General features: G+C 39.9%; 1 protein-coding gene across 1 annotated transcript; it reads left to right on the forward strand.

Annotated features, from left to right (window-relative positions):
• The first annotated feature begins 1634 nt into the window (after nucleotides 1-1634).
• On the forward strand, nucleotides 1635-14064 carry LOC129798477 (probable chitinase 10). Its single transcript, XM_055841633.1, has 5 exons — nucleotides 1635-2088; nucleotides 2169-2623; nucleotides 2688-5954; nucleotides 7788-9985; nucleotides 13239-14064. Exons 1-5 carry the CDS (start codon nucleotides 1799-1801, stop codon nucleotides 13989-13991), a joined length of 6963 nt encoding a protein of 2320 aa, XP_055697608.1. The 5' UTR covers nucleotides 1635-1798; the 3' UTR covers nucleotides 13992-14064.
• Nucleotides 14065-16045: the final 1981 nt, after the last annotated feature.

Here is a 16045-nt window from a genome sequence, read left to right on the forward strand (position 1 = left end):
TGGATAAGCCAGGTTTGAAGCCCATAGAAGCGGTGTTCTGAAGATTTTAAACGAAGTTTTGAATAATTAGAAGTATTGAAGGGTCTCACGTGAGCTGAGCACACGTTGTGACTTATGCCCCCTATACACTAGGAGCAACTTCTTTAAAAAATGCCCTTTTAAAGAAAATTTCCCCTATTCTTGTAGACAGAAACGTCAGAATTTAAAAAAAGGCAATTTTTGACAAAACTTACTTCTAGTGTGTAGACCTAGGATGATTAACTAACGGATGGAGCATTTTAATTCACAAATGGTACATTTTTCTGAAATTCTTTATAATTTTTAAGTCTTAGATCCCACAAAAATAAATATAACACGAAATGGTAGCCACATATACAGAGAATATATTTTTATTGAATTTAAAATTTTACTGGTGTTACAGATAGAAAATTTTTCAGAGAAATTCAAAAAATTGCGAATTTTACGTCTTTTTCATAAAGGTTTTATAAACTGTTATACTCGTGCAATCATTATAAATTTTATGCTAATAACATAACATTAGATACTCTTTCATTTGGTAAAAGTTTTAAAATGATTGCATTTGGTTTTATACCAAAACTAAAAAACCACTTAAGAAAAAATATACCATATTTTTGTACGAAAAATGTATGAGAATGCTCTGCTCTGCTGTAGACACCATTAAGTACTTCTCATATGTGTTGCTCACATGAAGTATACGGCGAAATGTGAAATTCTGTAAAGCATGGAACTGACCCTAAACCAAGCACTGTGCAGCATCCCTCAGGCAGGGTATACATAAAAGCTGGCCCGCAAGAATATTTTCACAAAGTAAGGATCTTATCGACGATCTAAGAACTCAGATCAAGAACGTTTTAAATTTTCTGTTTTAGCAAGAAATTCTAGATATTTTTTGATCGCGATCTTGATCTTGTCTTTGAAAATCAAAGAATGATGATCAAAAGATCGCGATCTTTTCAGATCAAGAATTCCTCTGTGATCTATAAGGCGACCCTATTCATAAGAGACAACTCTTATGAAAGCAGATCACCTCCCAGAAAGATTCCCAAAAAAAAACAGAATGGTCAGAGGAGAGTGTGTGATGTTGTCGTACCGGTTTTGACAAACACTCCAGGTTAAATCGATCAATGAACTTGCGTGAAATGAATACTAAAAGTGCCATCGACCCTCGGGGATCACGTCCCAATGGCAAAATGAGCATCTCCCGGGGAATGGAAGTTAACAAAAGATATATAGGAAAAAAAAAGAGAAGATCGAGAAAGCAAAATATGCAAAAGACATGTTCTCGCGTTCTCACCCACAAAACAAGGCTTTTTGCCGTTGCTCTCGCGCATAAATTATGCATTTTTTTCACCTTTAGCTAAAGTGTTTAGAGTTGATTAGGAAACAATTGGCGATCGATGATCAATGTTGATTTAATGTGAAACTATTCCTATTATAACAATTGATTTTAATTGTTATGTGTTACTTTTCTGTTTTTTAATGGAATCTTAGTAGGGAGATTCCGTCACCTTCGGAATTTTTAACAGTGATTGAATAATTGAGGGGTATTTCTCACTTGATCGGTTAGAATTTTTCCTAGGGGCGCTATACGAGATCATTTTAAGTTTTCACTCTCGCTGATTGAGTTCTCCCTCGTTAGACGATCAGTAATGCTGATGGAAGAATTCTCAATGAAGATTTATGCACTAAGTTCGCAAAGTTAATTGATCAATCATCGGTGATTATCTACTTTATAGCTTCTTCCGATTTGAACAGCTGGTGCTTAAGTTGATTCAGTATGAAAATGAAGTGTTTGTTCTTCGTGGTGAGTAAAACAGGTGTTTACTGTGATTTTTCTGTGTCGCTGAAATCAAAAGTGATCATCTTTTCTCAGGTATTCCTCATTTTTGCTAAAGCCGAGGTCAAGCACGAACCCGAACCTGGTACCCCAACCTTTGTCCGGTCTTCTGTGGAGAGTCCTCCGGCTCCTGATAGGGGCAAACTCAAAGAAGACTATACAGAATATCAACCATTTGGCTACAAATTCCTCCCACTGCGGAGTGCTGTTGAAAGTGCTCCGAGCGTGTCGTAAGTTTGAAAAGAGTCAATTGGGGTCTTGTGATTTTGGCCATGACACTCACGTAGGTGTTCTTCATTCCAATTTCAAGACTGTCTGAACGGATACCGTTACGAGACGCTGTAGAGGCTCGACCGGTGTATGATGATGAACCCAAGAAGAGGCGGAAGAGAGCAAGTTTCTACGATGCTTTTTTAGTACCCAACCCTTACTCCCTGACTGAACCCCAACCCTATAGGATCGGTTCACCCTATCAACAACTAGTTGATCTTTCTGATGTCGGCCAGTACAGTCAACTCATTCAACAACCCCTCCATGATCCTGTCCCATTAGCCCTCAGGCGTAGGGGAGAACCCAAAAGGTCCCAGGAACAGAAGGTCCTATGTTACTTCACCAACTGGGCCTTCTACAGGAAGAACGATGGGAAATTTTTTCCTGAACTCATTGACCCCTCGCTCTGCAGCTATGTCATCTACACCTTTGCTACCCTGGACATCGATAAGCTGACTATGAAGGAGTTTGATCCCTGGGCGGATCTGGAAAATGGTTTGTTCGATCAAGGAACTTGATCGGTAAACAAAGATTTGCTATCCTTGTTTTCGCTTTTTAGATCTCTACAGACGGACAACAAAACTTGACGTCCCGGTTCTTCTAGCTATTGGAGGCTGGACTGACTCAACCGGTGACAAGTACTCCCGTCTTGCGGCTAGTCCCTCAGCTCGGGGTAATTTTATCCGCAATGCCGTTACCTTCCTCAAGCAGTTCAATTTCAGTGGGTTGCTCTTCGACTGGAACTACCCCAAATGCTGGCAGAGCAACTGCAAGAAGGGACCATCGGCAGATAAAACGAATTTTGCAAAGTTTATGGAAGAAATGTCGGCTGAATTCCGACGTCAGGATCCTCCTATGACTTTGGGAGTTTCCCTGTCTGGGTACATCGAAGTGATCAAGGAGGCCTATGATCTAAAATCTCTGTCTCAGAGTGCGGACTTTATGCCTGTGATGACGTATGACTACCACGGAGCATGGGAAGGGAAGACTGGACATGTGAGTCCTCTGTTTGCTAGACCAGGAGATAGGTTCCCGCAGTACAACGTAGACTACACTATGCAAGAACTCGTTAAGATGGGTGCATACAGAGAGAAGCTGATCATGGGAATTCCTTTCTACGGTCAAACGTTCACTCTCAAAGAACAAAGTAGGGGGAGTATCGTCCTGGAAGGAGTCGAAACAAGAGGTGCAGGAAATGCAGGAGAGTTCACTAGGCAACCTGGTATGCTGGCATATTACGAAATTTGTGACAGGATCAGGAAGCAGAAGTGGCAATCCGGAAGGGATAATGCTGAAAAGTCTGGTCCATTTGCATGGAGAGACAACCAATGGGTTGGATATGAAGATCCCACGAGTATCGCTAGGAAGACAAAGTATGTTAGAGATGAAGGCTTCGGAGGAGTTATGGCTTGGACGGTTGATTTGGATGACTTCATGAATCGCTGTTGTCATGAATCATTCCCTCTGCTCAAAGCCATCAACCGCGGACTGGGAAGATTGAATTCCCAAGCTCCAGTTGCTGGAGATTGCACAAGACCGCCAACCCCTGTTACCCCAGTTCCACCTGTTATGACAACAGTGGGAGAAAATGGTGTTGATAGCATGCATCATCATACGGGATGGCCAGCTTGGACTTCAACTTCATCAACTGCGGGATCTTCAACGCCAGAGGTCACAACCAGTTCGGAATCCACAACAACCACACAAACTGTCTGGTGGTCTCCTACAACTACAACAACAACCACAACAACAGCTGCTCCTACGACTACAACAACAAGACCTACTACAACCAGACGTCCAACAACTGCAGCCCCAACTGTCATTCCTCCGCCAGTAAATGTAATGCCAATGCCTCATCCTGAGAATAAAAAATGCGAAGGACATCAGCATATTCCGAATGACAAAGATTGCTCATCGTACTACCGTTGTTCCCAAGGGGAGTTCATACTACAACAATGTGCAGCAGGACTGCACTGGAATCAAATGAATAATGTCTGCGATTGGCCGGCAAATGCTAAGTGTACGAAGGATTTGGATATTACTACAACAACCCCACCTAGGAGAACAACTCCACCTGCTACAACTAGATTTACAACAACACCTCCTAAGAGGACAACAACAACCGCAACTACAACAACTCAAGTTGCTTTCATTACGCATCCAACGGAGAAGCCATCAGATGATTCGCAACCATGTATTTCTGGCCAGTACTATCCCCACAAAGACTGTTCCAGGTACTACATCTGTGTCAACGGCAAGAAGGTAACTCAGATCTGTCCACCAGGTCTGCAGTATCAATACCAAGCATCAACATGCGACTGGGCAGATAAAGTCAAGTGTATGTCTGTTAATGAATACTTCAAACGACTTGGCTACAAAGCGGTGCAAGAGGGAGACTCTTGCGAGGAAGGAACCTATGCTCCTTTCCCAGGTGACTGTACCCAGTACCTCAGATGCATCCACAGTCGCTATGATATTATGACATGCGCCGATGGATTGCACTGGAATAACAATTTGAAGAATTGCGACTGGCCAAAAAGATCCGGATGCAAGGATGAAAGACCCAGCCAAGCTGACACTACCCTAGATCATAGGGAACCTCAGGGTCAACCTCCTAAAGAAGAGGATCATCCTCCAGTTCAGGAACTTGATGGGGAAACCGTTCCTGAGTCAACAAATCTAAAACCGTTCTCTGGATACTACAAGATGGTTTGCTACTTCACCAATTGGGCTTGGTATAGGAGGGGTCTAGGGAAGTACGTCCCAGAGGATATTGACACAAATCTCTGCACTCACGTTGTTTACGGGTTTGCCGTATTGGATTACTCAGAACTCGTCCTAAGGACCCACGATTCCTGGGCAGATATTGACAATAAGTTCTACGAGAGAGTGTCAGGAATGAAGAAGAGGGGAGTTAAGGTGAGCCTGGCCCTTGGTGGATGGAATGATTCGCAAGGTGATAAATACAGTCGCTTAGTTAGATCTCCAGCATCTAGGAAGAAATTTATTGAACATGCCCTACTCTTTATCGACAAGTATGGGTTTGAGGGACTGGACCTGGACTGGGAATACCCAGTTTGCTGGCAAGTTGACTGCAAGAAGGGTTATCCTGATGAGAAGCAAGGGTTTGCCGACCTAGTTCGGGAGTTGTCCGAAGCTTTCAAGCCCAAAGGATACCTTCTGTCTACAGCTGTATCTCCTAGCAAAATGGTCATTGATGCTGGGTACGATGTCCCTACCCTAGCAAGGTACTTTGACTGGATTGCTGTGATGACGTACGATTTCCACGGACAATGGGATAAGCAGACGGGTCATGTGGCTCCTCTCTACTACCATCCCGAAGATGAAGTTCCACACTTCAATGCAAACTTCTCACTGCACTACTGGATCGAGAAAGGGGCTCCTGCTAGGAAGATCGTCATGGGAATGCCTCTCTACGGCCAGAGTTTCACCCTGGCGGATGCAAAGAACAACGGACTCAATGCAAAGGCTCCAGGACCCGGACAAGCTGGAGAATTCACAAAGGCAGCTGGATTTTTGGCATACTATGAGATCTGTGATAGGATCAAGAACCGAGGATGGCATGTGGTGAAGGATGAACAAGGAAGGATGGGACCCTATGCTTACCATGGGAACCAGTGGGTGTCTTTCGATGATCAGGAAACACTGAAGAGAAAGGCTCAGCTCGTGAGATCCATGGATCTCGGAGGTGGAATGATTTGGGCACTGGATCTCGATGACTTCAAGAATCGTTGTGGACAAGGGAAGCATCCACTGCTTACGGTGATCAGGGAAGCTCTCAGGGATCCTCCGGCTGGCAAAGAACGTGAGTGATCTTATACATTTTGTCCCTCATTCATTATTTTGAAACTTTGAAAAAAGCATCTTCGAAATTTTTGGAAAATCACTGAAATTTTTGAAATCTATAACAATATGCATGAAATTTTGGAAATTTTCGTGAATTTTTAATGAAATTTTGTATTTTTTTGTTAAAATTTTATCCCAGTTATTTTAATTATTCCTTTTGAAGGCTTCAGCGTAACTCGACAAAATTAGGCTTTAAAATTTTGGAAATTTTCCTGAAATTTCAATAAAATTTTGTAGGTTTTGACTAAACTTTTTACTAATATTTTGTTTATTCCTTTTGCAATCTTTAACGTAAATCGACCAAGTTAGGCTTTGAAATTTTAAAAATTTTCATAAAATATCAATGAAATTTTGCATTTTTTGTCGAATTTTTTCCCTAATTTTAATTTTGTTGTTCCTGTTGATATCTTCAATTCAACTTGACCAAGTTAGGTTTTGAAACTTTGGAAAATTTCGTAAAATTTCAATGAAATTTTGTATTTTTTTGTCGAATGTTTTCATATCTTTGTTTTGGTTATTCCCATTGATATCTCCAGTTCAACTTGACCAATTTAGGCTTTGAAATTTTGGAAATTTTCGTGAAATTTCATTGAATTTTTGTATTTTTTTGCCGAAAAGTTTATTACTAATCTTTTGTTTATTCTTTTTGAAATCTTCAACTTTACTTGACCAAGTTAGACTTTGAATTTTGGAAATTTTCGTGAAATTTCATTGAAATTTTGCATTTTTTGTCGAAACGTTTTTTACTAATATTTTGTTTATTCCTTTTGAAATCTTCAACTTCATTCGACCAAGTTAGGCTTTGAAATTTTGGAAAACTTCGTGAAATATCAATGAAATTTTGCATTTTTGTCGAATTTTCCCCTAATTTTTATTTTGTTATTCCTATTGACATCTTCAGTTCAACTTGACAAATTCAGGGTTTAAAATTTTAGAAAATTTCCTGAAATTTGAATGAAATTTTGTATTTTTTGACGAAACTTGTTTTTTGCTAATATTTTGTTTATTCCTTTTAAAATCTTCAACGTTAGTCGACCAATTTAGGCTTTGAAATTTTGGAAATTTTCGTGAAATTTCAATGAAATTTTGTAGTTTTTGGTCGAATTTTTTCATAACTTTGTATAGGTTATTCCCATTGATATCTCCAGTTCAACTTGACAAATTCAGGCTTTGAAATTTAGGAAAGTTTCGTGAAATTTTAATGAAATTTTATATTTTTTGCCGAAACTTTTATTTACTAATATTTTGTTTATTCCTTTTAAAATCTTCAACTTTACTCGACCAAGTTATGCTTTGAAATTTTGGAAAATTTCGTGAAATTTCAATGAAATTTTGTATTTTTTTGTCGAATTTTTCCTTAAATTTTATTTTATTATTCCTATTGATATCTTCAATTCAACTTGACGAAGTTAGGCTTTGAAATTTTGGAAATTTTCATTGAATTTCAACGAAATTTTGTATCTTTTTGTCGAAACGTTTTTAACTAATATTTTGTTTATTTCTTTTTTAAATGTTCAACTTTACTCGACCAAGTTAGGCTTTGAAATTTTGAAAATTTTCATGAAATTTCAATGAAATTTTGTATTTTTTTGTCGAAACGTGTTTTACTAATATTTTGTTTATTCCTTTTAAAATCTTCAAGTTCATTCGACAAAGTTAGGATTTGAAATTTTGGAAATTTTCATGAAATATAATTGAAATTTACTATTTAACGATGAAATTTTCAAATTAGTTTGTTTTCTGACCAATTATGGTCTTGAAATTTTGCAAATTTTCGTATATTTTTCATCAGCTCCCCCTCAAACTTCCACAATGCCCAAGCCAGAAGAGCCAGTTGTAGATACAGCCGTGGAGAATGTTCCAGAAGCCCCTCAGGTTAAACCTGAAGGTCCTGCTCACTATGCTGAGGAATCTGTTGATGTTGAGTCTGATGACTCTGCGGAGATTTCCAATGAAGTCCAAAATGACTTCAAGGTGGTCTGTTACTTCACCAATTGGGCATGGTATCGTCAGGGTGGTGGAAAATTTGTGCCGGAAGATATTGATCCGGAACTCTGTACGCACATTGTTTATGGTTTTGCTGTGCTCAATCGGGAAACCCTGACGATCCAGCCACATGATTCCTGGGCTGATCTGGACAATAAGTTCTACGAGAGAGTTGTGGCGTTCAAGAAGAAGGGTGTTAAGGTGACAATGGCCATTGGGGGATGGAATGATTCTGCTGGAGATAAATACAGTCGATTGGTACTGAGTCCATCGGCTAGGAGTAGATTTGTGCAGCATGTGAGGGAATTTATTGAGAAATATGGATTTGATGGGTTGGATCTGGATTGGGAGTACCCTGTTTGCTGGCAGGTGGATTGCAATAAGGGATCGTCGAATGAGAAGGAAGGTTTTGTGGAATTGGTGAGGGAGTTGTCTAGGGAATTCCGGAAGAAGGGATTACTTCTGTCTTCGGCGGTTTCTCCGAGCAAGAAAGTTGTCGATGAAGGATATGAAGTAGCTGCTCTGTCGCAGTATTTTGATTGGATTGCCGTGATGACGTACGATTTCCATGGACAATGGGATAAACAGACGGGGCATGTGGCTCCGATGTATCAACATCCGTCCGATTACGAACCGACTTTCAATGCGAACTTCTCAATAAATTATTGGATTGAGAAGGGAGCGGATCGGAGGAAGATCGTCATGGGAATGCCAATGTACGGGCAGTCATTCTCTCTGGCTGAAGGGAATCGCCATACCCTGAATTCTCCGACTTACGGAGGAGGAGAAGCCGGAGAAGCGACGAGAGCTCGAGGATTCCTCGCCTACTACGAGATCTGCTCGAATATTCGGCAGAGGAATTGGCACGTGGTCAGAGACAAGAAAGGAAGGATGGGTCCGTATGCGTACAATCGGGATCAATGGGTATCCTTCGATGATGTCGCCATGATCCGGCACAAGAGTGAATACGTCAAGGCGATGGGATTGGGAGGAGCAATGATTTGGGCTCTGGATCTCGATGACTTCCGCAATGTCTGCCAATGCGAAGAGTATCCACTTCTAAGGACTATCAATCGCGTCCTTAGAAGGTATCCAAGTCCAGCTCCGAAATGCGTCCTGGAATCCCAAACGGAGTATGAGGATGACGATAGAACTCCTCCTGCTCCAACTACTTCAACGACAACTGAGAGAATCACCAGGAAAACCACACAGACTCCTCCCAAAAGAACCTCCACGGCAGCAACGGCCACGCCTGAAGGAGTTCCAGAAGATTCCCAGCCATCCCAAGGCAGCCTGGAGAATCAATCCTGTTCAGGAGACTCGATGATGCCCCATGAAGGTGACTGCAATAAATACTACATCTGCCAATTTGGACACTACGCCATTCAGAGATGCCCTCAGAATCTTCACTGGAACCGAGATCACTGCGACTGGCCAGACGCTGCGAAATGCCAACCCGGCGGAGACACAACAAATCGCCCTCTGGCCACCAGGAAGACAACAAAACAGCCCACAACTTCCACAGAATCCACCCAAGAACTCCTCACCGTTGTCACAGAAAAAACAACTCAAGCTCCAGAACTGCCACCAATTGAGTCCCCGTCAGATCCAAGTGGCATGAAAGTGGTCTGCTACTTCACCAATTGGGCTTGGTATCGTCCAGGAGAGGGCAAATACACTCCAGATGATATTGATCCAAATCTCTGTACGCACATCGTTTACGGATTTGCCGTGCTAAACAGGGATACTCTGACGATCAAGACTCACGATTCCTGGGCAGATATCGACAATCGCTTCTACGAGAGAGTGGTGGAGTACAAGAGGAAGGGCATCAAGGTGACTCTGGCCATTGGCGGCTGGAATGATTCCCTAGGAGACAAATACAGTCGCCTAGTGAGGAATCCACAAGCCAGAGCAACATTTGTTCGAAATGTAGCGGAGTTCATTGAGAAGTACGGATTCGACGGGCTGGATCTCGACTGGGAATACCCAGTTTGCTGGCAGGTAAGACCTAAGAGGTGACCAAGAAAAAAAAAGAGATTCGGGATCTCTAAACATCGAATAATCCGCGAAATCTCTTTTTCACTTTGTCCGTTTATTTTTGAAAATCGTCGCTTGCATCACTTAATGTCGTATGAAGTTTTTTACCGTTGATAATTTATTAATAATTTCAAGACCTTTTCAGCAAATATTAGGGTAAATGTCCTAATTCAAAACCATTAAGTTCATATTTTTTCTGAAGAGAATTACTTAAATTTGCTCCTTGACTCTTCTAGAATGTGACTGTTTAGTGAAAATTCTTTAGATATATTTTGAAAACATATTAATCCAAATGGAGACAAGGGAAAGTTTCTAATTGGAGACAAACTGTAAGTCAAGGGGGTAGGCAGTTTGATAAAATGTGAAGTTACTTCTCATTTGGTCTCATTCTCGCAATTTTCTAACTCATTTGAAGTAATTACATTAAAAAAAAATTTCTTAGTTCACTGAAAAAAAATGAGAGCTATATCAAATAAGTCACCAATTTTTAATTTACAGTAAACTAAGATATGTAAAACCCATATAAATAATGTTGCTTCTTTTCTACAGTCTTAAGTTTTAATTATTTCAAGCAGTTCACAAAAATATCAATTGATTTATTAATTTCAACATTTTTTTTAAACAAGGCATTTTTCGAGTAGTGTACTAACGGTCGACTTCAATTAGGTAACGCTTTGTGTTCAAGTAATAACTTTCGCTGAATCACACTATTCTTCTCGATTCACTCAAGAAAATGTTCATAGTTCTGTTTTAATTTCCGGGGATACCATAAGATACACCTTTTTGGAAACCTTGAAAAAGCCACTTTCGATGGACATATATTATACGGCTCAAAACTTTTTGGGAAAAAATCCCCAAGCAATTCTATACGAAAATTATTCACTTGCAAGACAACAATTTCATCGTAATTTTTCTAGAATTTCTGCTGAAATTATTGCTCTACATTCTATACAGCATTTCATGGTCGAATTTATACTTTCATTTAACTAACTCTTCGCAATCTTCGCTTTGAAAATTAATAATTTGTATAAAATAAAACAATTGTCCAATACCTTCTACAGAGAGTGAGACGGTCGATATGTTCCCCAATGTCTCTCTCTGTCAGCAGTACCTTGAGTGTCTTTCATGAAAGTCCATATAGAAAAAATAAGTGGCTACCCCCGTGCTATCATCATTCTCCCCAACGGCATCCGTCTTCAACCCGACCTGGTAAAAAACCGGAAAGGATTATGCACTCCCCATTCTCCTGTTCTATCTTAACCCCCAAGGCGGTAGACATGTTCTATATCACAGTGCGTTGTGTGCATTCTGATACACACAGTATCGCTTTATATCACGATAGGCCAGCCTCGGTTTGTGGATCTAGGCAGTGAATATGTATTTGTATTCGCCTGAATTCTATATCTCGAAACTTATTTCCTATACCAACCTCTCTATTTAGGCGGTTCATTGTCAATGCATAGGCATTACTTTTCAATTTACTCACTATAGGAATTCGAGATTAATACAACAGCTGAAAAATCTGCAGCTGCCAGAGACACTACTCTATTCACTGATCCACGGCGGTAGTGCCCATCGTGGAGGGTATCAGAGAATAAATGCCCCGGGGACGGTGACGAGTTTGAAGCGCTTGGATTTTTACACCTGAAACCCTGAAATCACCGTCTCCATGATCGCTATTGAGTTTTACTATCGATTAATGGCGTACAGTAGGCAATCGATGCCGATAGACAAGATTCAGTATTCTTGCGACGCAACCAATGTGTGACATTGCTTGCGGCGCATAACACGAAAACTCTTCAAAAAATTAAATCGTATATACGATAAATTTTGGCTGTTGAAAAATGGTTCGCACATGTTAATCATAGTATACTCCGAAAAAAACTGTTTTGTCAAATTAACAAGAAAAGTTTGTCAAAAGCGTTCTTCCATAGAGAATTTGAAAAAGTTCTGTCAAATCGGAGGCCAACTGGATCTTGCTAAAAGTTTGTCAAAAGTGTGTTTTCCATATAAAATGGAAGAAAAAGTTTTGTCAAATTGGTAAATAACATCCTCTTAACAAAATTTCAACAAAATCCATTTGTTCGTTTAACAAGACATGTTTTTCAGAGTATATATGAAAAAAACAAATGTATTTTCTGAAAGATAATTGTATTCGGATTATTCTAGGATTTTCGTTTTTTTTAGTCCAATGACTTCTCGAATTCTCGCACCTTTTTCTTAATTCCCTTTATTAAAAACTTGACAAACCCGTCTCCACAGTCTCAGAGGGATTTGTTCCACTTTCTCTCGAAATCAAGCAAGTTTTCAGATATCTGACTCTTCTTCCTGAGATTTGTCTTCAAAATTCCCCAGAATTTCCCAATCTTCCGCAGTGTAGAACGAGTTAAACATATTTTTCACAACCTTAGAATCCTTTGAGAAGATAATCGCTGAGTTTTCGCAACCCTGTTTTAGTTCTTTGACAGTGTTTGTCGATCCGATGGAGAGCAAACTGAGCTTTGTAGGTTATTATCAAAATAATCCTTTTCTTGATTTTATGAACCATGTTCCAAGGTATTCCCATCTTCTTGCCAACATCACGCATGGGAAGATTGAGTTGCTTCTAGAAAACCTCAAGAACTTTCTTTTCCATCCTCTGCTCCTGAGTCTCAGGCTTTCAGTCACTTCCTTATGACTTCTGAGCAACATTCTTCAGTTTCTTGAACTGAATTACAATCTTCCTGACTACTACAAGAGAACAAGAGAATCCTTGTTGGGCCACCACCACCAGTCGCGCTACTTTGCCCGATTTCCAAGACCTCGGTTATTTTAATCTCACAATTTTTTAACAAGATTTTCACCAAAAGAAAGCTCATTAAAATCCCTTCAAACGACACTGAAGAAAAAAAACAAAATCTGCGATTGACTTTATATCAAGCGTTGGCCAAAATTTTTCGTATTACACGTTTTATTTACGTGCCCTGTGCGGAAAGCATACCTCGCGGTGTCTCTTTCTTAGACTTTTTTTTGATAGAAGCCCAGAGAAGCCACAGTAACCTCATTTTCTGCATTCAATTTATTGAAAACAAAGTTAAAAAATTATTTTTAAAAAATTAAATGAACCACAAATATTGTATAAAAAAAATCGCCAAAATTCTCTTACGACATTTAGTGATGCAAGCGACGATCTTAATTTTTAAATCAGGCAAAATAATGCGACTTGAAAATCCTTTAGGTGGAATGCGACAAGGGATACCCAGATGAGAAGCAAGGTTTTGCGGATTTGGTTAAAGAACTGGCCCAGGAATTCCGTCCACGAGGATGGCTCCTGTCCTCAGCTGTCTCTCCCAGCAAAATGGTCATCGACAAGGGCTACGATGTGCCCACTCTTGCTGACTACTTTGACTGGATCGCCGTGATGACGTACGATTTCCACGGGAACTGGGACAAGCAAACTGGCCACGTGGCTCCGCTCTACTACTACCCAGGGGATACCTATGACTACTTCAATGCCAACTTCTCCATCAATTACTGGATCGAGAAGGGAGCTCCGCCCAGCAAACTCGTCATGGGGCTCCCGCTCTACGGACAGAGCTTCAGTCTGGCTGATCCCTCGAAACGCGGCCTCAATGAGAAATCCTATGGACCTGGAGAGGCTGGAGAGTTCACGAGGGCCGGAGGATTCCTGGCCTACTATGAGATCTGTCAGAGAGCAAATAGCGGAGGATGGACAGTTGTCAGGGATTCTCAGGGGAGAATCGGTCCGTATGCTTACAAAGGCAATCAATGGGTGTCCTATGATGATGTCAGCGAAGTCCGGAGGAAGGCTCAGTTCATCCGGGAGATGAAATTGGGCGGAGGAATGATCTGGGCACTGGATCTCGATGATTTCCGTGGGAGATGTGGATGTGGGAAGCATCCGCTGCTTAGGACTCTCAACCAGGAATTGAGGGGAATTTCTGGTCAGAGAGCTCGCGACTGCACATAAATCATCTCATTAATCTAATTATTTGTATCTCAGGCAGCCAAAAGCCTCAAATAAACAAATCCAGAATTTCTAATTTGACTTTTTTTTCTGCTAGATTGGCCAGGAAATTTCTCTTCTCGTTTCGGTTTTCTTGTGGCGTGAATTGGAAAGATTGACTCAAGAGATTATATTTCTTGATGGTTCGTCGAAATGGTTTTCTATTCATCTTCTTGGAAGCCAGACAAAGCAAAGTTGGTGGGAGATAAATGGAGTTAACGTTTTTTTGGCTCATTAGAACCAATTAAAAGGCTTGTTTTTTCTTCTCTGAGATCGTTAGAATATGGTTGTGAATTAAAAGATCTTATTGTGTTAACTCTTGTGTGACGATTGAATAATATTTATTATGCCCAGCGCACAGTAACTTTTGTTTGTAAACATGTTTTTAAAATTTCCTATGAGAGTGAGCGAGATGACTAGATCTAGATCTCACTCACTGTCATCGAAATGTAAAAAATATGTTTACTAAACAAAAGTTACTGTGCGTTGGCCATTATGCCCAACGCACAATAACTTTTGTTTTGTAACATGTTTTTGACATTTCAATGAGAGTGAGTGGGATCTAGCTAGATATATCTCTTTCGTCTCCTTTGGAACTCTGGGTACCCATGGAAACAACATTTTTTTTAGACTATCTAGAATCGATAAAAATCCGATTCTTCTGGATAAGTACAAATTATAAGGATATCCAAATCTAGGATATTTTTTACAGGATCCTAATTAACTCCTGAGCTTAGATATTTTTGGTCAAAAATCGTGAATTTTCGATTTTCTGCCTCCTTGCAGATATTGTGACTTTTTTTTATATTTCTAGACCAGAATAAGAAAAAACCTTTCGGGGCCAATAAGTATGACAACTAACAATTACAGATTACATAAATTCGAATAACAATTTTTTCTTAAATTTTCAAAAAACTTGTTCAAACTTTATGGGTACTCTCGTCCCCAAAAATCTAGAGGTCAAATGTAAGTGAGTTTTACTGAAATTCGTTCGCTGGATAAATTGTGGTCCGGAAATAGATATTCATCTCACTCATTCTCATGGGAAATTTTGAACACATGTTTACAAACAAAAGTTACTGTGCGTTGAACATTATTCTAAAAGGAAAAGGTTATTGTAGAAACTAGAGACTGACTGACTAGATCTTAAGTGTTTCAGAAAGTCAAGTGAATTCTCTACAATTTCTTTTTCTTGAAAGGATCGGTAGTGAAGTCGGCAATAGACGCAGAATGCACGATCTTGTGACAACCATTTCACAACTGATATGAGCCGATTTATAAACCACTTAGGAAACCGCTCAAAATAAGTGCCTAAAAATTAATATGATTGATTTTTAGACAAAAGTTGTTTTTCGTCTTATAACCAGTTCATGACCGATTGGAATCAGTTTAGGCTTGTCAGGAATTCCAAGACCTTTCCAACGAGCCTAAAATGACACCATTCGGATGAGAAATGCGCTCCGTAGAGCCTTTTAAACCTTTGACCTTGGAAAACCGTTATTAGGTCCTCTACTAAGTTTTTAACCTTTTTGATCAACGAAACATGAAAGATTTCAAGTGAAATACGAAAACTAATTCATTCAAATTATTGGCTCTTGCTAGCTACACATTTTTACCATCTTTTGGCATTATGACTGATGCAATCGAGTTCAGAATCAAAAGATCTTTCAAAAAAGTCTAAATTTGTCGAAATCCGTTAAAGATTAGCCCCCCCCCCAGGTCGGTTGACCTTTGACCTTGAATAATTCAAGATGGCGAATTTTCCGGTGATAGGTGTCTAAGGGCGAAATGTTCAGCTGGACTACCTCCGAAACAGATCCGAAAATGAACGAAATCGTCAGGGCAAATTTTTTGCAAAATTAGAAAAATCTCATTTTTTTTGCCTATTTTTGGGGGAAAGGGAACGCATGAAAAGGAAGGGGGGAAAACTAAAGAGGTTTGGTTCGAGATAAGGTCATTTGAGGAGGGGTCATCGAAGACCGGAAGTTGATATCTCTTACCGTTTAAATTTCATATGG

Source organism: Phlebotomus papatasi, chromosome 1, assembly GCF_024763615.1.
Source record: "Phlebotomus papatasi isolate M1 chromosome 1, Ppap_2.1, whole genome shotgun sequence".
Classification (NCBI taxonomy): domain Eukaryota; kingdom Metazoa; phylum Arthropoda; class Insecta; order Diptera; family Psychodidae; genus Phlebotomus; species Phlebotomus papatasi.